Genomic DNA, 22,257 nt, shown 5'->3' with positions numbered 1-22,257 from the left:
AGGTTAACAGCAGCTCAGATTAGAGACCAGGTCAATGCCACACAGAGTTCTAGCAGCAGACACATCTCCGCAACAACTGTTAAGAGGAGACTTTGTGCAGCAGCCTTCATGGTAAAATAGCTGCTAGGAAACCACTGCTAAGGACAGGCAACAAGCAGAAGAGACTTGTTTGGGCTAAAGAACACAAGGAATGGACATTAGACCAGTGGAAATCTGTGCTTTGGTCTGATGAGTCCAAATTTGAGATCTTTGGTTCCAACCACCGTGTCTTTGTGCGATGCAGAAAAGGTGAACGGATGGACTCTACATGCCTGGTTCCCACCGTGAAGCATGGAGGAGGACGTGTGATGTTGTGGGGGTGCTTTGCTGGTGAACTGTTGGGGATTTATTCACAATTGAAGGCATACTGAACCAGCATGGCTACCACAGCATCTTGCAGCGGGATGCTATTCCATCCAGTTTGCGGTTAGTTGGACCATCATTTATTTTTTAACAGGACAATGACCCCAAACACCTCCAGGCTGTGTAAGGGCTATTTGACCAAGAAGGAGAGTGATGGGGTGCTACGCCAGATGACCTGGCCTCCACAGTCACCAGACCTGAACCCAATCGAGATGGTTTGTGGTGAGCTGGACCGCAGAGCGAAGGCAAAAGGGCCAACAAGTGCTAAGCATCTCTGGGAACTCCTTCAAGATTGTTGGAAGACCATTCCCGGTGACTACCTCTTGAAGCTCATCAAGAGAATGCCAAGAGTGTGCAAAGCAGTCATCAAAGCAAAAGGTGGCTACTTTGAAGAACCTAGAATATAAGACATAATTTCAGTTGTTTCACACTTTTTTGTTAAGTCTATAATTCCACATATGTTAATTCATAGTTTTGATGCCTTCAGTGTGAATGTACAATTTTCAGAGTCATGAAAATACAGAAAAATCTTTAAATGAGAAGATGTGTCCAAACTTTTGCTCTGTACTGTACATTGCATCGTTCACTCCACATTTAGTTGTAATTCAGTAATGTAAACATTTTCATTCAATAAAAAAGCTAAAATCAATAGAAAATAAATTGATTTCCTGCTTCTGTAAATTATTGTCACCGTGTCTGCGATAAGGTTTACTCTGAATTGTAAACTATATTTTAGGTCTCTTCATCAGTGAGACTACGACCCCCTCCCTCCTCCTTCATTGCTCGTTCTGTATTTTTATGTATGACTTTGGCGCAGTTCATTCTTCTTCCCGTGGTTTCATTATCAGTAGTATACCTGCTCATTTTCCATCGCTGGATACATTTACATACTAATCGAGTGTTGTGCCCAGAGAAAATGATGAGAAACTTCCAATATTTTTCAGGATTCAGTTCCTTTATTTCCTGAGTTGAATAACATCCAGGATCTTGTTGTTCTAATTAGGCATAAATATCTCCCCCCGAGGGAGAGCTCCGCGTCTCATTCCCCGAGTGCCCGAAACTCCTCTAATAATTTTAAGAATTATTGTCACGGCTCCTACACCTGCAATTATGGGGAAATATAGATTTCTTCTCTCTGAGTTTATTACCAAGGATGTAATGGTAAGGCTCATTTATAAGAATATAAGGAAGAGATAGAAAGATGGATAGATAGATAGATAGATAGATAGATAGATAGATAGATAGATAGATAGATGGATACAGGCTCTTATCATGTATCTCTGTATACAGGGAGCTCCCCCTAGTGGTGGCTGCAGACAGGATCTTATCATGTATCTCTGTATACAGGGAGCTCCCCCTAGTGGTGGCTGCAGACAGGATCTTATCATGTATCTCTGTATACAGGGAGCTCCCCCTAGTGGTGGCTGCAGACAGGATCTTATCATGTATCTCTATATACAGGGAGCTCCCCCTAGTGGTGGCTGCAGACAGGATATTATCATGTATCTCTGTATACAGGGAGCTCCCCCTAGCGGTGGCTGCAGACATAATCTTATCATGTATTTCTGTCTACAGGGAGCTCCCCCTAGTGGTGGCTGCAGACAGGATCTTATCATGTATTTCTGTCTACAGGGAGCTCCCCCTAGTGGTGGCTGCAGACAGGATCTTATCATGTATCTCTGTATACAGGGAGCTCCCCCTAGTGGTGGCTGCAGACATAATCTTATCATGTATTTCTGTATACAGGGAGCTCCCCCTAGTGGTGACTGCAGACAGGATCTTATCATGTATTTCTGTCTACAGGGAGCTCCCCCTAGTGGTGGCTGCAGACAGGGTCTTATCATGTATCTCTGTATACAGGGAGCTCCCCCTAGTGGTGGCTGCAGGCAGGATCTTATCATGTATCTCTGTATACAGGGAGCTCCCCCTAGTGGTGGCTGCAGACAGGATCTTATCATGTATCTCTGTATACAGGGAGCTCCCCCTAGTGGTGGCTGCAGACAGGATCTTATCCTGTATCTCTGTATACAGGGAGCTCCCCCTAGTGGTGGCTGCAGACAGGATCTTCTCATGTATCTCTGTATACAGGGAGCTCCCCCTAGTGGTGACTGCAGACAGGATCTTATCATGTATCTCTGTATACAGGGAGCTCCCCCTAGTGGTGGCTGCAGACAGGATCTTATCATGTGTCTCTGTATACAGGGAGCTCCCCCTAGTGGTGACTGCAGACAGGATCTTATCATGTGTCTCTGTATACAGGGAGCTCCCCCTAGTGGTGGCTGCAGACAGGATCTTATCATGTATCTCTGTATACAGGGAGCTCCCCCTAGTGGTGGCTGCAGACAGGATCTTATCATGTATCTCTGTATACAGGGAGCTCCCCCTAGTGGTGGCTGCAGACAGGATCTTATCATGTATCTCTGTATACAGGGAGCTCCCCCTAGTGGTGGCTGCAGACAGGATCTTATCATGTATCTCTGTATACAGGGAGCTCCCCCTAGTGGTGACTGCAGACAGGATCTTATCATGTGTCTCTGTATACAGGTAGCTCCCCCTAGTGGTGGCTGCAGACAGGATCTTATCATGTATCTCTGTATACAGGGAGCTCCCCCTAGTGGTGGCTGCAGACAGGATCTTATCATGTATCTCTGTATACAGGGAGCTCCCCCTAGTGGTGGCTGCAGACAGGATCTTATCATGTATCTCTGTATACAGGGAGCTCCCCCTAGTGGTGGCTGCAGACAGGATCTTATCATGTATCTCTGTATACAGGGAGCTCCCCCTAGTGGTGACTATAGACAGGATCTTATCATGTATCTCTGTATACAGGGAGCTCCCCCTAGTGGTGGCTGCAGACAGGATCTTATCATGTATCTCTGTATACAGGGAGCTCCCCCTAGTGGAGGCTGCAGACAGGATCTTATCATGTATCTCTGTATACAGGGAGCTCCCCCTAGTGGTGGCTGCAGACAGGATCTTATCATGTATCTCTGTATACAGGGAGCTCCCCCTAGTGGTGGCTGCAGACAGGATATTATCATGTATCTCTGTATACAGGGAGCTCCCCCTAGCGGTGGCTGCAGACATAATCTTATCATGTATTTCTGTCTACAGGGAGCTCCCCCTAGTGGTGGCTGCAGACAGGATCTTATCATGTATCTCTGTATACAGGGAGCTCCCCCTAGTGGTGGCTGCAGACAGGATCTTATCATGTATCTCTGTATACAGGGAGCTCCCCCTAGTGGTGACTATAGACAGGATCTTATCATGTATCTCTGTATACAGGGAGCTCCCCCTAGTGGTGGCTGCAGACAGGATCTTATCATGTATCTCTGTATACAGGGAGCTCCCCCTAGTGGAGGCTGCAGACAGGATCTTATCATGTATCTCTGTATACAGGGAGCTCCCCCTAGTGGTGGCTGCAGACAGGATCTTATCATGTATCTCTGTATACAGGGAGCTCCCCCTAGTGGTGGCTGCAGACAGGATATTATCATGTATCTCTGTATACAGGGAGCTCCCCCTAGCGGTGGCTGCAGACATAATCTTATCATGTATTTCTGTCTACAGGGAGCTCCCCCTAGTGGTGGCTGCAGACAGGATCTTATCATGTATCTCTGTATACAGGGAGCTCCCCCTAGTGGTGGCTGCAGACATAATCTTATCATGTATTTCTGTCTACAGGGAGCTCCCCCTAGTGGTGGCTGCAGACAGGATCTTATCATGTATTTCTGTCTACAGGGAGCTCCCCCTAGTGGTGGCTGCAGACAGGATCTTATCATGTATCTCTGTATACAGGGAGCTCCCCCTAGTGGTGGCTGCAGACATAATCTTATCATGTATTTCTGTATACAGGGAGCTCCCCCTAGTGGTGACTGCAGACAGGATCTTATCATGTATTTCTGTCTACAGGGAGCTCCCCCTAGTGGTGGCTGCAGACAGGGTCTTATCATGTATCTCTGTATACAGGGAGCTCCCCCTAGTGGTGGCTGCAGGCAGGATCTTATCATGTATCTCTGTATACAGGGAGCTCCCCCTAGTGGTGGCTGCAGACAGGATCTTATCATGTATCTCTGTATACAGGGAGCTCCCCCTAGTGGTGGCTGCAGACAGGATCTTATCCTGTATCTCTGTATACAGGGAGCTCCCCCTAGTGGTGGCTGCAGACAGGATCTTCTCATGTATCTCTGTATACAGGGAGCTCCCCCTAGTGGTGACTGCAGACAGGATCTTATCATGTATCTCTGTATACAGGGAGCTCCCCCTAGTGGTGGCTGCAGACAGGATCTTATCATGTGTCTCTGTATACAGGGAGCTCCCCCTAGTGGTGACTGCAGACAGGATCTTATCATGTGTCTCTGTATACAGGGAGCTCCCCCTAGTGGTGGCTGCAGACAGGATCTTATCATGTATCTCTGTATACAGGGAGCTCCCCCTAGTGGTGGCTGCAGACAGGATCTTATCATGTATCTCTGTATACAGGGAGCTCCCCCTAGTGGTGGCTGCAGACAGGATCTTATCATGTATCTCTGTATACAGGGAGCTCCCCCTAGTGGTGGCTGCAGACAGGATCTTATCATGTATCTCTGTATACAGGGAGCTCCCCCTAGTGGTGACTGCAGACAGGATCTTATCATGTATCTCTGTATACAGGGAGCTCCCCCTAGTGGTGACTGCAGACAGGATCTTATCATGTATCTCTGTATACAGGGAGCTCCCCCTAGTGGTGGCTGCAGACAGGATCTTATCATGTATCTCTGTATACAGGGAGCTCCCCCTAGTGGTGACTATAGACAGGATCTTATCATGTATCTCTGTATACAGGGAGCTCCCCTAGTGGTAACTGCAGACAGGATCTTATCATGTATCTCTGTATACAGGGAGCTCCCCCTAGTGGTGACTATAGACAGAATCTTATCATGTATCTCTGTATACAGGGAGCTCCCCCTAGTGGTGACTGCAGACAGGATCTTATCATGTATCTCTGTATACAGGGAGCTCCCCCTAGTGGTGACTATAGACAGGATCTTATCATGTATCTCTGTATACAGGGAGCTCCCCTAGTGGTAACTGCAGACAGGATCTTATCATGTATCTCTGTATACAGGGAGCTCCCCCTAGTGGTGGCTGCAGACAGAATCTTATCATGTATCGCTGTATACAGGGAGCTCCCCCTAGTGGTGGCTGCAGACAGAATCTTATCATGTATCTCTGTATACAGGGAGCTCCCCCTAGTGGTGGCTGCAGACAGGATCTTATCATGTATCTCTGTATACAGGGAGCTCCCCCTAGTGGTGACTGCAGACAGGATCTTATCATGTATCTCTGTATACAGGGAGCTCCCCCTAGTGGTGACTGCAGACAGGATCTTCTCATGTATCTCTATATACAGGGAGCTCCCCCTAGTGGAGGTTGCAGACAGGATCTTATCATGTATCTCTGTATACAGGGAGATCCCTCTAGTGGTGGCTGCAGACAGGATCTTATCATGTATCTCTGTATACAGGGAGCTCCCCCTAGTGGTGGCTGCAGACAGGATCTTATCATGTATCTCTGTATACAGGAAGCTCCCCCTAGTGGTGGCTGCAGACAGGATCTTATCATGTATCTCTGTATACAGGGAGCTCCCCCTAGTGGTGGCTGCAGACAGGATCTTATCATGTATCTCTGTATACAGGGAGCTCCCCCTAGTGGTGGCTGCAGACAGGATCTTATCATGTATCTCTGTATACAGGGAGCTCCCCCTAGTGGTGGCTGCAGACAGAATATTATCATATATCTCTGTATACAAGGAGCTCCCCCTAGTGGTGGCTGCAGGCAGGATCTTATCATGTATCTCTGTATACAGGGAGCTCCCCCTAGTGGTGGTTGCAGACAGGATCTTATCATGTATCTCTGTATACAGGGAGCTCCCCCTAGTGGTGACTATAGACAGGATCTTATCATATATCTCTGTATACAGGGAGCTCCCCTAGTGGTAACTGCAGACAGGATCTTATCATGTATCTCTGTATACAGGGAGCTCCCCCTAGTGGTGGCTGCAGACAGGATCTTATCATGTATCTCTGTATACAGGGAGCTCCCCTAGTGGTAACTGCAGACAGGATCTTATCATGTATCTCTGTATACAGGGAGCTCCCCCTAGTGGTGACTATAGACAGAATCTTATCATGTATCTCTGTATACAGGGAGCTCCCCCTAGTGGTGGCTGCAGACAGGATCTTATCATGTATCTCTGTATACAGGGAGCTCCCCCTAGTGGTGGCTGCAGACAGGATCTTATCATGTATCTCTGTATACAGGGAGGTCCCCCTAGTGGTGACTGCAGACAGGATCTTATTATCATGCATTTCTCTATGCCTGGAGCTCCCCTTGTGGCCTCTGCAGTGTGACTACGTCTACTCAGTGGATTTTGAGCTCTGTGTCAGAAAACATTACAGTGTACAATGCATAGTTTGTGTGTAACAATGTGCATTAACTCTAAAATACTAGAATGGTCAATACTTTGAGCATTTGGATAAAGTGACATCACAGACAGCACATTGATGTCATAAATCTCAGTCCCAGCTCTTTGTTCTTCCCTCTCCATTAGCAATGACTTTGGATGAAGCATTTTCAGGTTGATTTGTGCACAGAACGCTGCAGTCTGGTCCCATTACATAGAATATAGGTTACGAGCCGGTCGAAGTGATAAGAGGCGAGTGATTAGCGGCAGCTCAGGTTGGACGAGTTCTCAGGATTTTCTCTTTCTCATCTGCAGCGTGTTCTGTTCTCTGCACAGTCAGACATTCTCCGCACTCTCATCTCCAGTGACTCCCAATTATATCCTCCAGAACTTGCTAAATCTTCTTTATAACTTACTCCCACTCAGCAGATTCCACTTTACTTTAGTCTGTTAGGAAACGTGTACAGTCTTCATGAGTGCTTACATAGGACTGCAGGAGGACCAGTGCTCCACGGTGCTGGCCGTCATAACCCACTAGCTGTTGTGGCAATTTCCATGGGAAAGAAAACACCGAAATATCAGCAATTAAATTAGAATTTTTTTTGCCCAACCATAAATTGATTCATGATGAGGTTCTAGGATGTCGCGTGAAAGGAACAAGAAGATCCGCAAAATAAATGCTGGGGGGGAAAATGAACTAACACTGAACAAATCACAAATCTGCTACATGAAACGCATCAAAATCTATAACTGATGAAGAATTAAAAAAAAGTATGAAATACGCATCATGTGCATTGACCCTTCACATGTTATTATGGCAGAGGATGCAGCGAGAGCAGTCACACCCGGCCCACCCTAACACATAAGAAGAGATGGCACATTGTACGTGGGGGCAAATCCTGCATATAAAGGACATTATTGCTCTGTGATCCCACACAGGGACACGTGGACAGTAAGTAATGGAAGTGCGCACAATGGACAAGAAAGGGCGGCAGTGTTTACAAATATCTGTACAATGTATCAATCATCCTGAGATAAGTCATTACCTTCCTCTTGTTGGTGGGGCTCACGTACAGGTAGCTGAGGACGGTCTTCAGCCCCACCTTCTCATTAAATTTCTCATACGTTGTTCCGTAATCTGTAGACCTGGAGAAAACAAAATAAATGTTCATCTATCGCCAGAAGTGTCAAAGTGTAAGAGGGGGTGCAGAACACAGTATATCCATCCATCCATCCATTCTATTTTTTTATTATTCATATAGAGGTATCTTTTCTATTTCTTAATCTATTTATTGTTTATTTATCATATATAGATATATGTATCTACCATATTTATTTCATGTTTCTCTATTTAATGTCTATGTCACCTATCGTATCTATTATCTATTATCTGTCTTTCTATTATCTATAATCTACCAATCTATCATCTATATATTGTATAATATATACATATAAATATATATATAATAAAGTCCACACTTTTTGCCTATATATGGTGCGCTGCCTCTTTAATTATTTAAATTAAAGAATTATTTAATTAAACAATTTAAAAATTAAAAATTTATACAATGTGATTTTCTGGCTTTATTTTTATATTCTGTCTCTCATAAGTGAAGTGTACATAAAATAAAGACTACAGATGTCTCCATTCTTTGTAGGGGGGAAAACTTCCAAATCGGCAGTGTATCAAATACTTATTTTCCCCACTGTATCTATCTATCATCTATCTATTATCTATCTATCATCTATCTATTATCTATCTATCATCTATCTATTATCTATCTATCTATTATCTATCTATCTATTATCTATTTATCTATTATCTATCTATCATCTATATCTATCTATCTATCATCTATCTATCTATAGCTATCTATTGATCATCTATCTATCGATCTATAATCTATTATCTATCTATCTATCTATCTATCTATGTATTTATTACAGTATCTATTTATTTATTATATCTATATATTTAGTTATCCATGTAATAACAAAATAAATCCACCCCAGACTCTCCATCTTTGGGTGTCAGGCCCCCAGTGCATTTACCCAACCTTTTCAAATACATCCAAACATTGAGCGTTACTCCAGAATTCAGTGTAAAGATTCCTTATTTTCACCACGTGGTGACGTTTTGGTTCACCGACTTGAAAAAGGGTTCAGTCTGTGAACAGAAACGTCGTCTCGTCACATCAACCTCATATCTATGTATCCATCTCAGAGCCATGTATAACATAGAGAGTTACTACCACAGAACAATAACTCTCCAGCTCTTTAATGATAAGGAGATGACTTGGCTGCTCTGTCCCAGTCTATACAGCAAAGCTAACAAGTGAGTAGGAGAAAAGTGTCAGCCAACTGTGACTGCTGTAGTGACTACTATGACAATGTGACAGGTGACAGTGATGCTGTAATAAGACCCCCATAACTGACAGAATAAGGGGACCGGTACAGGGGTCTGCAGCAGACGTAGAGAGGAGCTGTAACGCCAGACACTGGTCTGCTCTGCGGGGAAGCGGAAGGAAGGCCATCATTGTAGCTTCCATGGATTGCTGTATTGTATTGCTTTAGCCCAGGCGTATGCTGACGAGGACTGTGAAGCTGCGCCTCCCTCCTCCCCCTCTCACTTTCATACTCATAAAGCAAAGCTCTCTTTAAGGTTTTCTTATCTGATGGAATTGTATTTAAAGAAATGGATCTCCTGTTGGGTCTATCTGTGCCGCGAGTTCAGTGAGGTCCTGGGGGGCGACTGACACATTAATAGGAATACCGCGCTCTGACTTTCAGGCGATAAGACGAGAGTGAGAAGCGACCGTCACATCTCTTAGTCTTCACTTATCTGATTTCCTTGGCTTCCGGGAAGACATCTTTGGAATTATTAATCAAAAGGTATTTGTTACATGTCTCAGAATGTTCCTTAAGATTACGCGGGCTACAAACATACCGGCAAAGCCGAGCGCCGGCCGGGCGGGGGAGGGGAACGTGGCTCCTCGGGATGGAACCGGGGGGAATAGTATTTGCTTTGGTTCTATTTTATCTGGAAGCTTAAGATTAAGTGAAATAGTGAAAGTCCGGGATAAGTAGAAGGCGCCACGGGCTGTATTTATGGTGGGCTTACGCTTGTAATACCCCGGCCCGGCGTCTTTACCATGTACGCCGCAGTAAAATTACAATTCCCATCATGCACCCATTAGCTAAATGCGATCTCGTATTTGTAAGCTCATACAGCCAACGAAACGCGTCGGAGGGAAACGAGAAATAAGGCCGGGAATGAAATATTCATGGGAGCCTTCATTTCTAGGAAGAAGAAATCACATAAATATGTCTCCCGTCAGCAGAAATAATAATAATGAGAAATATCGGCGGGAAGAAAGGAAGAACGACTTCATTCTGATGACAAAGGGGTAATCAGGAAGGTTCAGAGCGAAGACCCTGAAGGTCCAGGCCGGAGCGGTGGATGTGCGGCGCTGCAGACAATCATTGCTGCAGGAACTGTCCAGAACGAGATCGGAGAGGGTCACACGTATGTGTCCGACTGTGTCCAGGAGGCGCAACAGGGTCACTACTAAAACTGCACATCTTGGGGCAGTATTACATTGGTGTCTGTCGCATGGTGTGTGACAGTATTATATTCAGGGGAACAGTGTGTGGCAGTAATAATTTTAGGAGGCACAATCTATTTTTTCAGGGGACACAGTGTATGACAGTAATAATTTTAGGAGGCACAATGTGCAGCAGTGTTTAGTTGACACAATGTGTGACAGTTTTATTTTTAGGGGGCACAGTGTTCATCAGTATTGTATTCAGGTGGTACAGAATATGACAGTAGTATTATATTCAGTTGGCACAGTGTATGGCAGTATTATTTTTAGGGGTACAGTATTCATCAGTATTATATTTAGGTGACACAGTGTATGGCAGTATTATTTTTAGGGGGCGCAGTATTTGTCTTTATTGTATTCAGGTGGTACAGTGTACAGTATGACAGCAGTAATATATTCAGAAGGTACAGAGTATAAGAGTAGTATTATATTCAGTTGGCACAGTGTATGGCAGTAGTAATATATTCAGAAGGTACAGTGTATGACAGTAGTATTATATTCAGAAGATACAGTGTATGACAGTAGTATTATATTCAGGTGGCACAGTGTATGGCAGTATTATTTTTAGTGGGCACAGTGTTCAGCAGTATTGTATTCAGGTGGTACAGTGTATGACAGTAGTAATATATTCAGACGTTACAGTGTATGACAGTAGTATTATATTCAGGTGGCACAGTGTATGGCAGTATTATTTTTAGGGGGCGCAGTATTTGTCAGTATTGTATTCAGGTAGTACAGTGTATGACAGTAGTGATATAAATCAGAAGTTACAGTGTATGACAGTAGTATTATATTCAGGTGGCACAGTGTATGGCAGTATTATTTTTAGTGGGCACAGTGTTCAGCAGTATTGTATTCAGGTGGTACAGTGTGTGACAGTAGTATTATATTCAGGTGGCACAGTGTATGGCAGTATTATTTTTAGGGGGCGCAGTATTTGTCAGTGTTGTATTCAGGTGGTACAGTGTATGACAGTAGTGATATAAATCAGAAGTTACAGTGTATGGCAGTAGTATTATATTCAGGTGGCACAGTGTATGGCAGTATTATTTTTAGGGGGCACAGTATTCAGCAGTATTGTATTCAGGTGGTACAGTGTATGACAGTAGTATTATATTCAGGTGGCACAGTGTATGGCAGTATTATTTTTAGGGGGCACAGTGTTCATCAGTATTGTATTCCAGGTTGTACAGTGTATGACTGTAGTATTATATTCAGGTGGCACAGTGTATGGTAGTATTATTTTTAGTGGGCACAGTGTTCATCAGTATTGTATTCAGGTGGAACAGTGTATGACTGTAGTATTATATTCAGGTGGCACAGTGTATGGTAGTATTATTTTTAGTGGGCACAGTGTTCATCAGTATTATATTCAGGTGGCTCAGTGTATGGCAGTAGTATTATATTCAGGTGGCTCAGTGTATGGCAGTAGTATTATATTCAGGTGGCACAATGTATGGCAGTATTATTTTTAGGGGGCACAGTGTTCATCAGTATTGTATTCAGGTGGTACAGTGTATGACAGTAGTATTATATTCAGGTGGCTCAGTGTATGGCAGTATTATTTTTAGGGGGCACAGTGTTCATCAGTATTGTATTCAGGTGGTACAGTGTGTGACAGTAGTATTATATTCATGGGTAAAGTGTGTACCAGTATTATAGTTGATGGGCACAGTGTGTAGGAGTATTATTCTTATGGAGTACAGTGTTTGGCAGTATTATATTCGGGTGGCTCAGTGTAGGACAAAAAGTTTTTCAGGAGAAACAATGTAGGCAGTAATATTTCTGGGAAGAAAAGTATAAAGTAGACCAAAGATGAAAAAAAATCTTTTATTGGCATATAATAAAAATACTAAGAAATAAACCAATTTTATATTATAAAAGACATAAAAAGGGTCCGGGTTAGCCAACACAAATATTCTAGGGTAGGACAACACAATCAGCCATAGATACCCAGCATATGGCAAGCATAGATTTATACACTAGGAAAAGGTGTAAAGAAGATAGGTCTTGTGTAGCCCTAAATGACCCTTCCTCCCAGCGGAGGTTGGCTCTCTTATAATAAACAAAATGGCGCCCCGCTCCACGTTGACTAGCCCTCCCCGACCCTAAACAGGACTCCCTCAAAAAGCCACCATCTGCACCCAATTAAAGTGTATTTGTGTATTGCTGTGTGTCTCACATACAGAGAGCCGTGCAGGGGTCTGGCTCACTGTAGTACATAATCTTAATGCAAACACTGTCTTAGAAATGTTCATTGGACCTCAACATAGAAATAGATAGTAACCTGTTATTAACCAATAATCCATTGAAAAACACTGTGCCCTGACAGACTTTCCATATTTTATAAATTACAAAACAGTCCAAAAATTATCCAGCTTAGTCCTTTATGATCAGGTCAACATTCTGTGCAGAGAACATACTCAAACTGACAGTGTCACTGTCAGAGGTAACATCAATCTTTTGTGGCTGAGATGAATGATGTGCCACATATTCTTTAAAATCCTGCACTTCATGCCCACTGATACACTTGCTGAAGGCAAATGAGGCCAATTATGAATGGTGTTTGATATTACTACTGACCGGATGGCTGAGGCCAGCAGTGGTGGAAGTGCTTCTGCAGCGCTCCAGAGTCCTGGTCGTTGCAGTAATGTTATTCTTCCACCAGGGGGAGTGATATTACGTCTGATGGCACTAAAGGAGTTCACCTTGCCAGGTATCACAAACCATACACTACACTTCACACTCCAGTCTACCAGGGGGAGCCTTGCTCCTATCTACTAGGGCACTCCTCACATTAGGGTAAAACTGGTGGGTTGGATAGAAAGTTAGCCAGACGCTGCCTGGGCTTCACCCAGTCAGTTCCTGTCAGGCAGACAGAGGAAAGGAGGAACACCACAAAGCTGCAGACAGAGGGCCCCAGACAGGGGTGTGATCCTGTCAGAGGCATAGACAGAAAGACACGGAGCTGCGCCTGCCCCACGTGCGGCAGCATCCTAAGAAAGGATATGATGAGAATTGTATTGTAGAGAGTGAGAAATGAAGTCATAGCACAAGGAGAAGAAAACCAGAAGGAGTTCTGCCCTGTAAAAGGCTGCCTCTTTCTGGAGCGCAGAACTGGTAGCCAGAACACCGAGGGAGTAATAGACTCTACGCTTCACTTCAGAGACTGGCAGGACAGTCAATTCCAAGTTGGCTGCCCGACCATATACCCAGGAGGCACGGTGGCAACTGGGGGGGTCGGGGCGTCTCTAGGGTCCCTATAAACAAGCATCAGGCCATCAGTCATATGGGTTGTCCTATTCACACCATCTGGGGGACAGAGAGGAAGAAATAACATCTAGAACATCTACAACAGTTGTGAGGACCTTACCGAGTTGCTCAGCAGGGAGGTACTACAACACCCAGGCGCTAGAGGAAGGCTACTGAATTCCACCTGGATAAGGGGATTCTGGATTTGCCTTCAGACCGGCCGGACTCTGCCTACCCTGTAGTCTGGTGCTCTGGACTGTGAACGCTGAAGCCTTCAGTAAAGGTAAAGAGACTGCAACCTTGTGTCCTCGTTCTTCACTGCGCCTTACAACATCCACCATCTATACACTGGGAAGCCCTGGGGACATACTTCACCTGCGGGAAGGTATACCATCTAGCTGCCATAACATCACCCCAGCGGACCCCTAAGCAGCGTCGGTCACCCTGACCGAATACCACAGGCTCCCACATTCTTAGTCATGGTAATGATTTGTTTCCTTTTTAATACCCTGCCTATTTTCATTTTCAAAGTATGAAAGTACTGAATGTTATATCATGTGGACATTATATGGCAACATTACAGATGAGCAAACCTTTTGAATTTCGCACTCCCAAGATTTTGCATCTTTTTCTAAAATAAAATTACTAACAGTGCACTGGCAGACTTTTCTTTTTTTTAATAAAAAAAGTCAAAAAATTATCCCTTTTAATCAATTATGATGAGGAAGAACATACTGTGCAGACTCTGAAGCAAACTGGCAGTGTTACTGACAGAGGTAACATTATGCTGTTTTGACTGAAACAAAGGGACATGCCATATATTCCATAATCCGTCCACTTCCTCCCCACCAATATGTTTGCCGGTGGCAAAGGAAGCCGATAGTGACCTGCATTTGGCAGTACTACTGCTTCTTAGCTGTAGTTCACTTTTTTTTGTACATTACCGTATCCATTGCCACCATTTTCTGCAGCACAGTAATTGACTTTTGAAAACTTTAACTCCTCCAATTATTCAACCCTTCCCTAATATGACATAACAATGAATGCGAGGCAGATAGGTACCCGTAGAAAAAGCAAAAGGTGACAACAGGTCGCAGTATAGGTGTGACTTGTATGGGTTTGGTGTGCACAGATATAAAATTTAACTTGGAAAAAGAAATTTGCAAACAAAATAGTTTTTGACATTCATTCAATGAAGCCGACTGTCGCAGATAAATGTCTGGATTTTGAGGAATTTTTTATTTAAAAACTAAAAAAAAAACATTTATTCCCCTCTTCACAAAAACAATTGTCTGACGCTGATTTCTGATTCTCTTCTCTGCGTCTTGCGTTTCCTTTTAGTACCTTAAGAACGAAGAAAAAATAGTGTAGTTGTAATTCCCATGAAACAGGAGGGACGTCAGCTCCGCCATATTACTGATCAATCACACTGGCTCTGGCTCCTCTCTTTCTCCCCCTATCAACAGAATGTCTGAATTATTCCCAGACTACTACACTCATCATCTTCACAGCTGCATGTATTCAATACATCATTCTTTTCCCATCTCTATTACTGATCATTGAGCAAGATTCATCACAAAGCAGCTGCTGCATTCCCTGCCTTGGCTTTTATACAGGCTTTGATCGTCTCTTCTCATTGGCTGTGCTATACCACATAGAGTGATAGCTTCAAAGCATTATGGGGACGCCTGTATAATTTCAGGAGAGGTCATGTCAGCGTTCTATTCAAAGCGTGAAAGGGGGCAGTCAATTTTTTTTTTTGTCTTTTTGTGCAAATTGCATAGTAAATTGTTCAAATTCACCGGGAACTACGCAATTCATAAAATTTGATTCAAATTTGGATAAATCGACTTTATCATCTCTAGTTGGGCACCTAAGTTTCCGCAAGTTATCACCTGTCCTAATGAATAAACCTTATTTCAGAAGCACCAGTACACTTCTTTATCAGTTGTATCTCTCCCTCCATCTCAGCTGCATTGAAGTGAACGGGGTTAAGCAGCAACTTGAGGACATTTGTGCCGCCGAAGTTGGAACAAACACATATTTTTAGAATCCTGGACAAGATCTTTAACCAACACCAGACAGGGGGGGACATGTCATCATCACTACTATGAGCCCACCTATACTTTGGCTGTGCACATTGCACCCTATTGCCCCTCATACTTATCCAGGTTACTATCTTGCCAAGTATTACCGTACTTTTTTATATTTTGTAGACCGATATAAAATATTCCGAACAAATTGCAAAGTGGTTTTGATTCAATTTCACCTTTAAAAAGGTAAATGCATTTGAAAATTGTTTTGTTTCACGATCTGTATCGAGAGGTTTATAAAATTCTCTCTCCGTCTTCCGCATTCGCTGAAGGTTAAATTGCAGACAATCAGGAGCTGTTTGTAGTCATTCGGCACATAATAAACATTGTTTAGATTCGTTCCTTCTGCAATCACTTAGGGGTAAGCTCCCGTCAGCAAAACAAACAGACACTGCAAAATTAAAAACAAAAACAACAGATCCGACAGAATCACAGTCGGAATAACAGATATGATAAACCTGAAACCTTGAAGGATTCTGAACAACATGATCATATTGTATTATTCTTAATGCAGGAAATGAGAGGACGAAGCAAGACGCGAAGGCTCAAGAATCACCAAAAATTCAACATTCTGCAGCAAGTTCTAGAGTGTTTCATTACTCTGTGCACTGTAATATACGGAACCGTCAGTTACACACCAGAGGAAACACCAAAACCAGAAATCTTTCCAAATAGATGTCTGAAGGATGTAGAAGAATATAAATGTGATAATACTGCCCCTATGTACAAGAATATAACTACTATAATACTGCTCCTATGTACAAGAATATAACTACTATAATACTGCACCTATGTACAAGAATATAACTACTATAATACTGCTCCTATGTACAAGAATATAACTACTATAATACTGCCCCTATGTACAAGAATATAACTACTATAATACTGCTCCTATGTACAAGAATATAACTATTATAATACTGCACCTATGTACAAGAATATAACTACTATAATACTGCCCATGTACAAGAGTATAACTACTATAATACTGCCCCTATGTACAAGAATATAACTACTATAATACTGCCCCTATGTACAAGAATATAACTACTATAATACTGCCCCTATGTACAAGAATATAACTACTATAATACTGCCCCTATGTACAAGAATATAACTACTATAATACTGCACCTATGTACAAGAATATAACTACTATAATACTGCACCTATGTACAAGAATATAACTACTATAATACTGCTCCTATGTACAAGAATATAACTACTATAATACTGCTCCTATGTACAAGAATATAACTACTATAATACTGCACCTATGTACAAGAATATAACTACTATAATACTGCTCCTATGTACAAGAATATAACTACTATAATACTGCCCCTATGTACAAGAATATAACTACTATAACACTGCTCCTATGTACAAGAATATAACTATTATAATACTGCACCTATGTACAAGAATATAACTACTATAATACTGCTCCTATGTACAAGAATATAATTACTATAATACTGCCCCCTATGTACAAGAATATAACTACTATAATACTGCTCCTATGTGCAAGAATATAACTACTATAATACTGCTCCTATGTACAAGAATATAACTATTATAATACTGCACCTATGTACAAGAATATAACTACTATAATACTGCTCCTATGTACAAGAATATAATTACTATAATACTGCCCCCTATGTAAAAGAATATAACTACTATAATACTGCTCCTATGTACAAGAATATAACTACTATAATACTGCTCCTATGTACAAGAATATAAATACTATAATACTGCTCCTATGTACATGAATATAACTACTATAATACTGCTCCCTATGTACAAGAATATAACTACTATAATACTGCCCCTATGTACAAGAATATAACTACTATAATACTGATCCCTATGTACAAGAATATAACTACTATAATACTGCTCCCTATGTACAAGAATATAACTACTATAATACTGCTTCTATGTACAAGAATATAACTACTATAATACTGCTCCTATGTACAAGAATATAACTACTATAATACTGCCCCTATGTACAAGAATATAACTACTATAATACTGATCCATATGTACAAGAATATAACTACTATAATACTGCTCCCTATGTACAAGAATATAACTACTATAATACTGCTTCTATGTACAAGAATATAACTACTATAATACTGCTCCTATGTACAAGAATATAACTACTATAATACTGCTCCCTATGTACAAGAATATAACTACTATAATACTGCTCCTATGTACAAGAATATAACTACTATAATACTGCTCCCTATGTACAAGAATATAACTACTATAATACTGCCCCTATGTACAAGAATATAACTACTATAATACTGCTCCTATGTACAAGAATATAACTACTATAATACTGCCCCTATGTACAAGAATATAACTACTATAATACTGCCCCTATGTACAAGAATATAACTACTATAATACTGCTCCTATGTACAAGAATATAACTACTATAATACTGCTCCTATGTACAAGAATATAACTACTATAATACTGCCCCTATGTACAAGAATATAACTGCTATAATACTGCCCCTATGTACAAGAATATAACTGCTATAATACTGCCCCTATGTACAAGAATATAACTGCTATAATACTGCCTCTATATAGAAGAATATAACTACTATAATACTGCTCCTATGTACAAGAATATAACTACTATAATACTGCTCCTATGTACAAGAGTATAACTACTATAATACTGCCCTTATGTACAAGAATATAACTACTATAATACTGCTCCTATGTACAAGAATATAACTACTATAATACTGCCCCTATGTACAAGAATATAACTACTATAATACTGCCCCTATGTATAAGAATATAACTACTATAATACTGCCCCTATGTACAAGAATATAACTTCTATAATACTGCCCCTATGTATAAGAATATAACTACTATAATACTGCTCCCTATGTACAATAATATAACTACTATAATACTGCTCCTATGTACAGGAATATAACTACTATAATACTGCCCCTATGTACAAGAATATAACTACTATAATACTGCTCCTATGTACAAGAATATAACTACTATAATACTGCCCCTATGTACAAGAATATAACTACTATAATACTGCCCCTATGTATAAGAATATAACTACTATAATACTGCCCATCTGTACAAGAATATAACTACTATAATACTGCCCCTATGTATAAGAATATAACTACTATAATACTGCCCCAATGTACAAGAATATAACTACTATAATACTGCCCCAATGTACAAGAATATAGCTACTATAATACTGCCCCTATGTACAAGAATATAGCTACTATAATACTGCTCCTATGTACAAGAATATAACTACTATAATACTGCCCCTATATACAAGAATATAACTACTATAATACTGCCTCTATGTACAAGAATATAACTACTATAATACTGCCCTCTATGTACAAGAATATAACTACTATAATACTGCCTCTATGTACAAGAATATAACTACTATAATACTGCCTCTATGTACAAGAATATAACTACTATAATACTGCCTCTATGTACAAGAATATAACTACTATAATACTGCTCCTATGTACAAGAATATAACTACTATAATACTGCCCCTATATACAAGAATATAACTACTATAATACTGCCTCTATGTACAAGAATATAACTACTATAATACTGCTCCTATGTACAAGAATATAACTACTATAATACTGCCCCTATATACAAGAATATAACTACTATAATACTGCCTCTATGTACAAGAATATAACTACTATAATACTGCTCCTATGTACAAGAATATAACTACTATAATACTGCCCCTATATACAAGAATATAACTACTATAATACTGCCTCTATGTACAAGAATATAACTACTATAATACTGCTCCTATGTACAAGAATATAACTACTATAATACTGCCCCTATATACAAGAATATAACTACTATAATACTGCCTCTATGTACAAGAATATAACTACTATAATACTGCTCCTATGTACAAGAATATAACTACTATAATACTGCCCCTATATACAAGAATATAACTACTATAATACTGCCTCTATGTACAAGAATATAACTACTATAATACTGCCCTCTATGTACAAGAATATAACTACTATAATACTGCCTCTATGTACAAGAATATAACTACTATAATACTGCTCCTATGTACAAGAATATAACTACTATAATACTGCTCCTATATACAAGAATATAACTACTATAATACTGCCCCTATGTACAAGAATATAGCTACTATAATACTGCTCCTATGTACAAGAATATAACTACTATAATACTGCCCCTATATACAAGAATATAACTACTATAATACTGCCTCTATGTACAAGAATATAACTACTATAATACTGCCCTCTATGTACAAGAATATAACTACTATAATACTGCCTCTATGTACAAGAATATAACTACTATAATACTGCTCCTATGTACAAGAATATAACTACTATAATACTGCCCCTATATACAAGAATATAACTACTATAATACTGCCTCTATGTACAAGAATATAACTACTATAATACTGCCCTCTATGTACAAGAATATAACTACTATAATACTGCCTCTATGTACAAGAATATAACTACTATAATACTGCCTCTATGTACAAGAATATAACTACTATAATACTGCCTCTATGTACAAGAATATAGCTACTATAATACTGCTCCTATGTACAAGAATATAACTATTATAATACTGCCCCTATATACAGGAATATAACTACTACTATAATACTGCCCCATATAGAAGTTAAGCCTGAAGTGGTCACAGTCCTTCTACGTGATTGCATATTGTTTCATGTTATTTTCTACTATATTCGTAAATTTCTGATTTTTTATGTTAATTCTCTCTGAGAAATCAAAGAAAACCTCTCCGTTCTGCTAATGAAAGTGCGCCATTTGCTGGGCGGCTGCCACATCTCTGCAGTATATTCCATGTCTTATATTTGCATATCTCTAATAGCTATAATAACATTTTCTACTTCATTCGGATCTGAGAAGGTGCTTGAAAAGGAAATTATACCCAAAATAAGTTGGACTTAATTACCTTTCACAAAGTGCAATCTCTCCTGTCACTGTTCTTTCTGATTTATTTGCAGCTGCAAACTTTCATTTTGCTGCAGGGAAAGGCTAAAATTATCTTTTGGGGAAGGTTTTCACCGAGCTTAAAAATTGTTGAAACTGGACCAAGATTGACATTCTGATCCGTGAATGTTTAAAGGGCCGGTACCCCACTGAGTTGTAACCTGTTTGGCATCTTGCGGCTTCTTTGGGCTAAAGACAGCTTTGGCTATGGATGGAACTTGGAGATATGTATCAACAAAACTGAGCTTTCTACATCTCCAATTTCTCCAAAATTAGAACCCACCATGCTTCCATCCAAGAAATCATTACAATTTGGTAGGGCTGGAAAGTAATAAGTCCCAATGAATGATGGACCTTCTTAGACAGTGAGCATAGCTGGTAGAATAGTGAGGGGCATCACAAGAGAGGTTTACTCTGGAAGGTGGTATCTTTTATCTCTACAGAGAAGATAGTGCAGCGCCCCAGAGACCTGGTCGTTGCAGTATGGCGCTCTGCCGCTAAGGGGAGCAGCGGTACGTCTGATGGCACTAAGGAGTTCTCCTGACCAGGTATCACCAGAACACATTACACTTCACACTCCGGCCACTAGGGGGAGAAAAAGGCTTTATTTATTGGGCCACTCCTCACACTGGTAAAACTAGGGGCTGGGGAGGAAGTTAGTCAGAAGCTGACTGGTTTGGAACCAGGCAACATCCCGTGGCAGGGGGTGTTGCAGGGAGAAGGCACAGGGGGGCCCCTGTCGGGCGTGGGAACCTGGAAGGTGCCTAGCGAACAGAACAGAACGTGACGGAACCGCGCCTGCACACCCCGCGGCGGTATCCAAGAGAGAGACACGAAGGGAAGGATATTGTGGAACCGTGTAAACGAGATCAAGCACAAAGGAGAGCCAGTAGGAGTCGTGCCGAGAGAGAGAAAGGCAACATCTTACTGAGGCGCGTAGTCGGTGGCCGGATCACCGTAGGAGTAACTGACTTCAGGCCTTACTTCAAACTCCGCTGGACAGTCAGTCATAGGTTGGCTGTCTACCTTACTACACCTACGAAGACATAGGGGGCAACATTGGGAGAGGGCCGTCTCTAGGGTCCCGGAAGACCTCCAAGCCTTCCCGTCATACGGGTGGCGTCCTAGCCATAACATACCTGGGGGACGTTAGAAACTAGTAACATCTGGAACCAAAGAACGGAGAGAACTGTAGAGAACGAACGAACGAGAACAGCAGTTGTGAGGACTATTCCGAATGCTTAGCAGGATAGGACTACAACACACAGGCGCTAGTGGTGGGCAACGATTTCCATCTGTGAAGGAAACTCTGGATGTGCCCATCGGACCGGCCGGTCTCTGAGAGCCCTGTTAAAC

General features: G+C 41.3%; 1 protein-coding gene across 1 annotated transcript in view; it reads right to left on the bottom strand.

The window, feature by feature from the left end:
* Window positions 1-22,257, bottom strand: part of SORCS3 (sortilin related VPS10 domain containing receptor 3) — a 770,211-nt gene that overhangs the window by 513,902 nt on the left and 234,052 nt on the right. Inside the window, exon 3 of the mRNA XM_069754246.1 lies at window positions 7,894-7,993. Coding sequence (XP_069610347.1) covers window positions 7,894-7,993 — 100 coding nt within the window. The remainder of the gene's footprint in view (window positions 1-7,893; window positions 7,994-22,257) is intronic.

The sequence above is a fragment of the Ranitomeya imitator genome, chromosome 2, assembly GCF_032444005.1.
Source record: "Ranitomeya imitator isolate aRanImi1 chromosome 2, aRanImi1.pri, whole genome shotgun sequence".
Lineage (NCBI taxonomy): Eukaryota > Metazoa > Chordata > Amphibia > Anura > Dendrobatidae > Ranitomeya > Ranitomeya imitator.
Note: the sequence above shows the minus strand (reverse complement) of the source record. Positions and strands in the feature narration are given on the sequence as shown.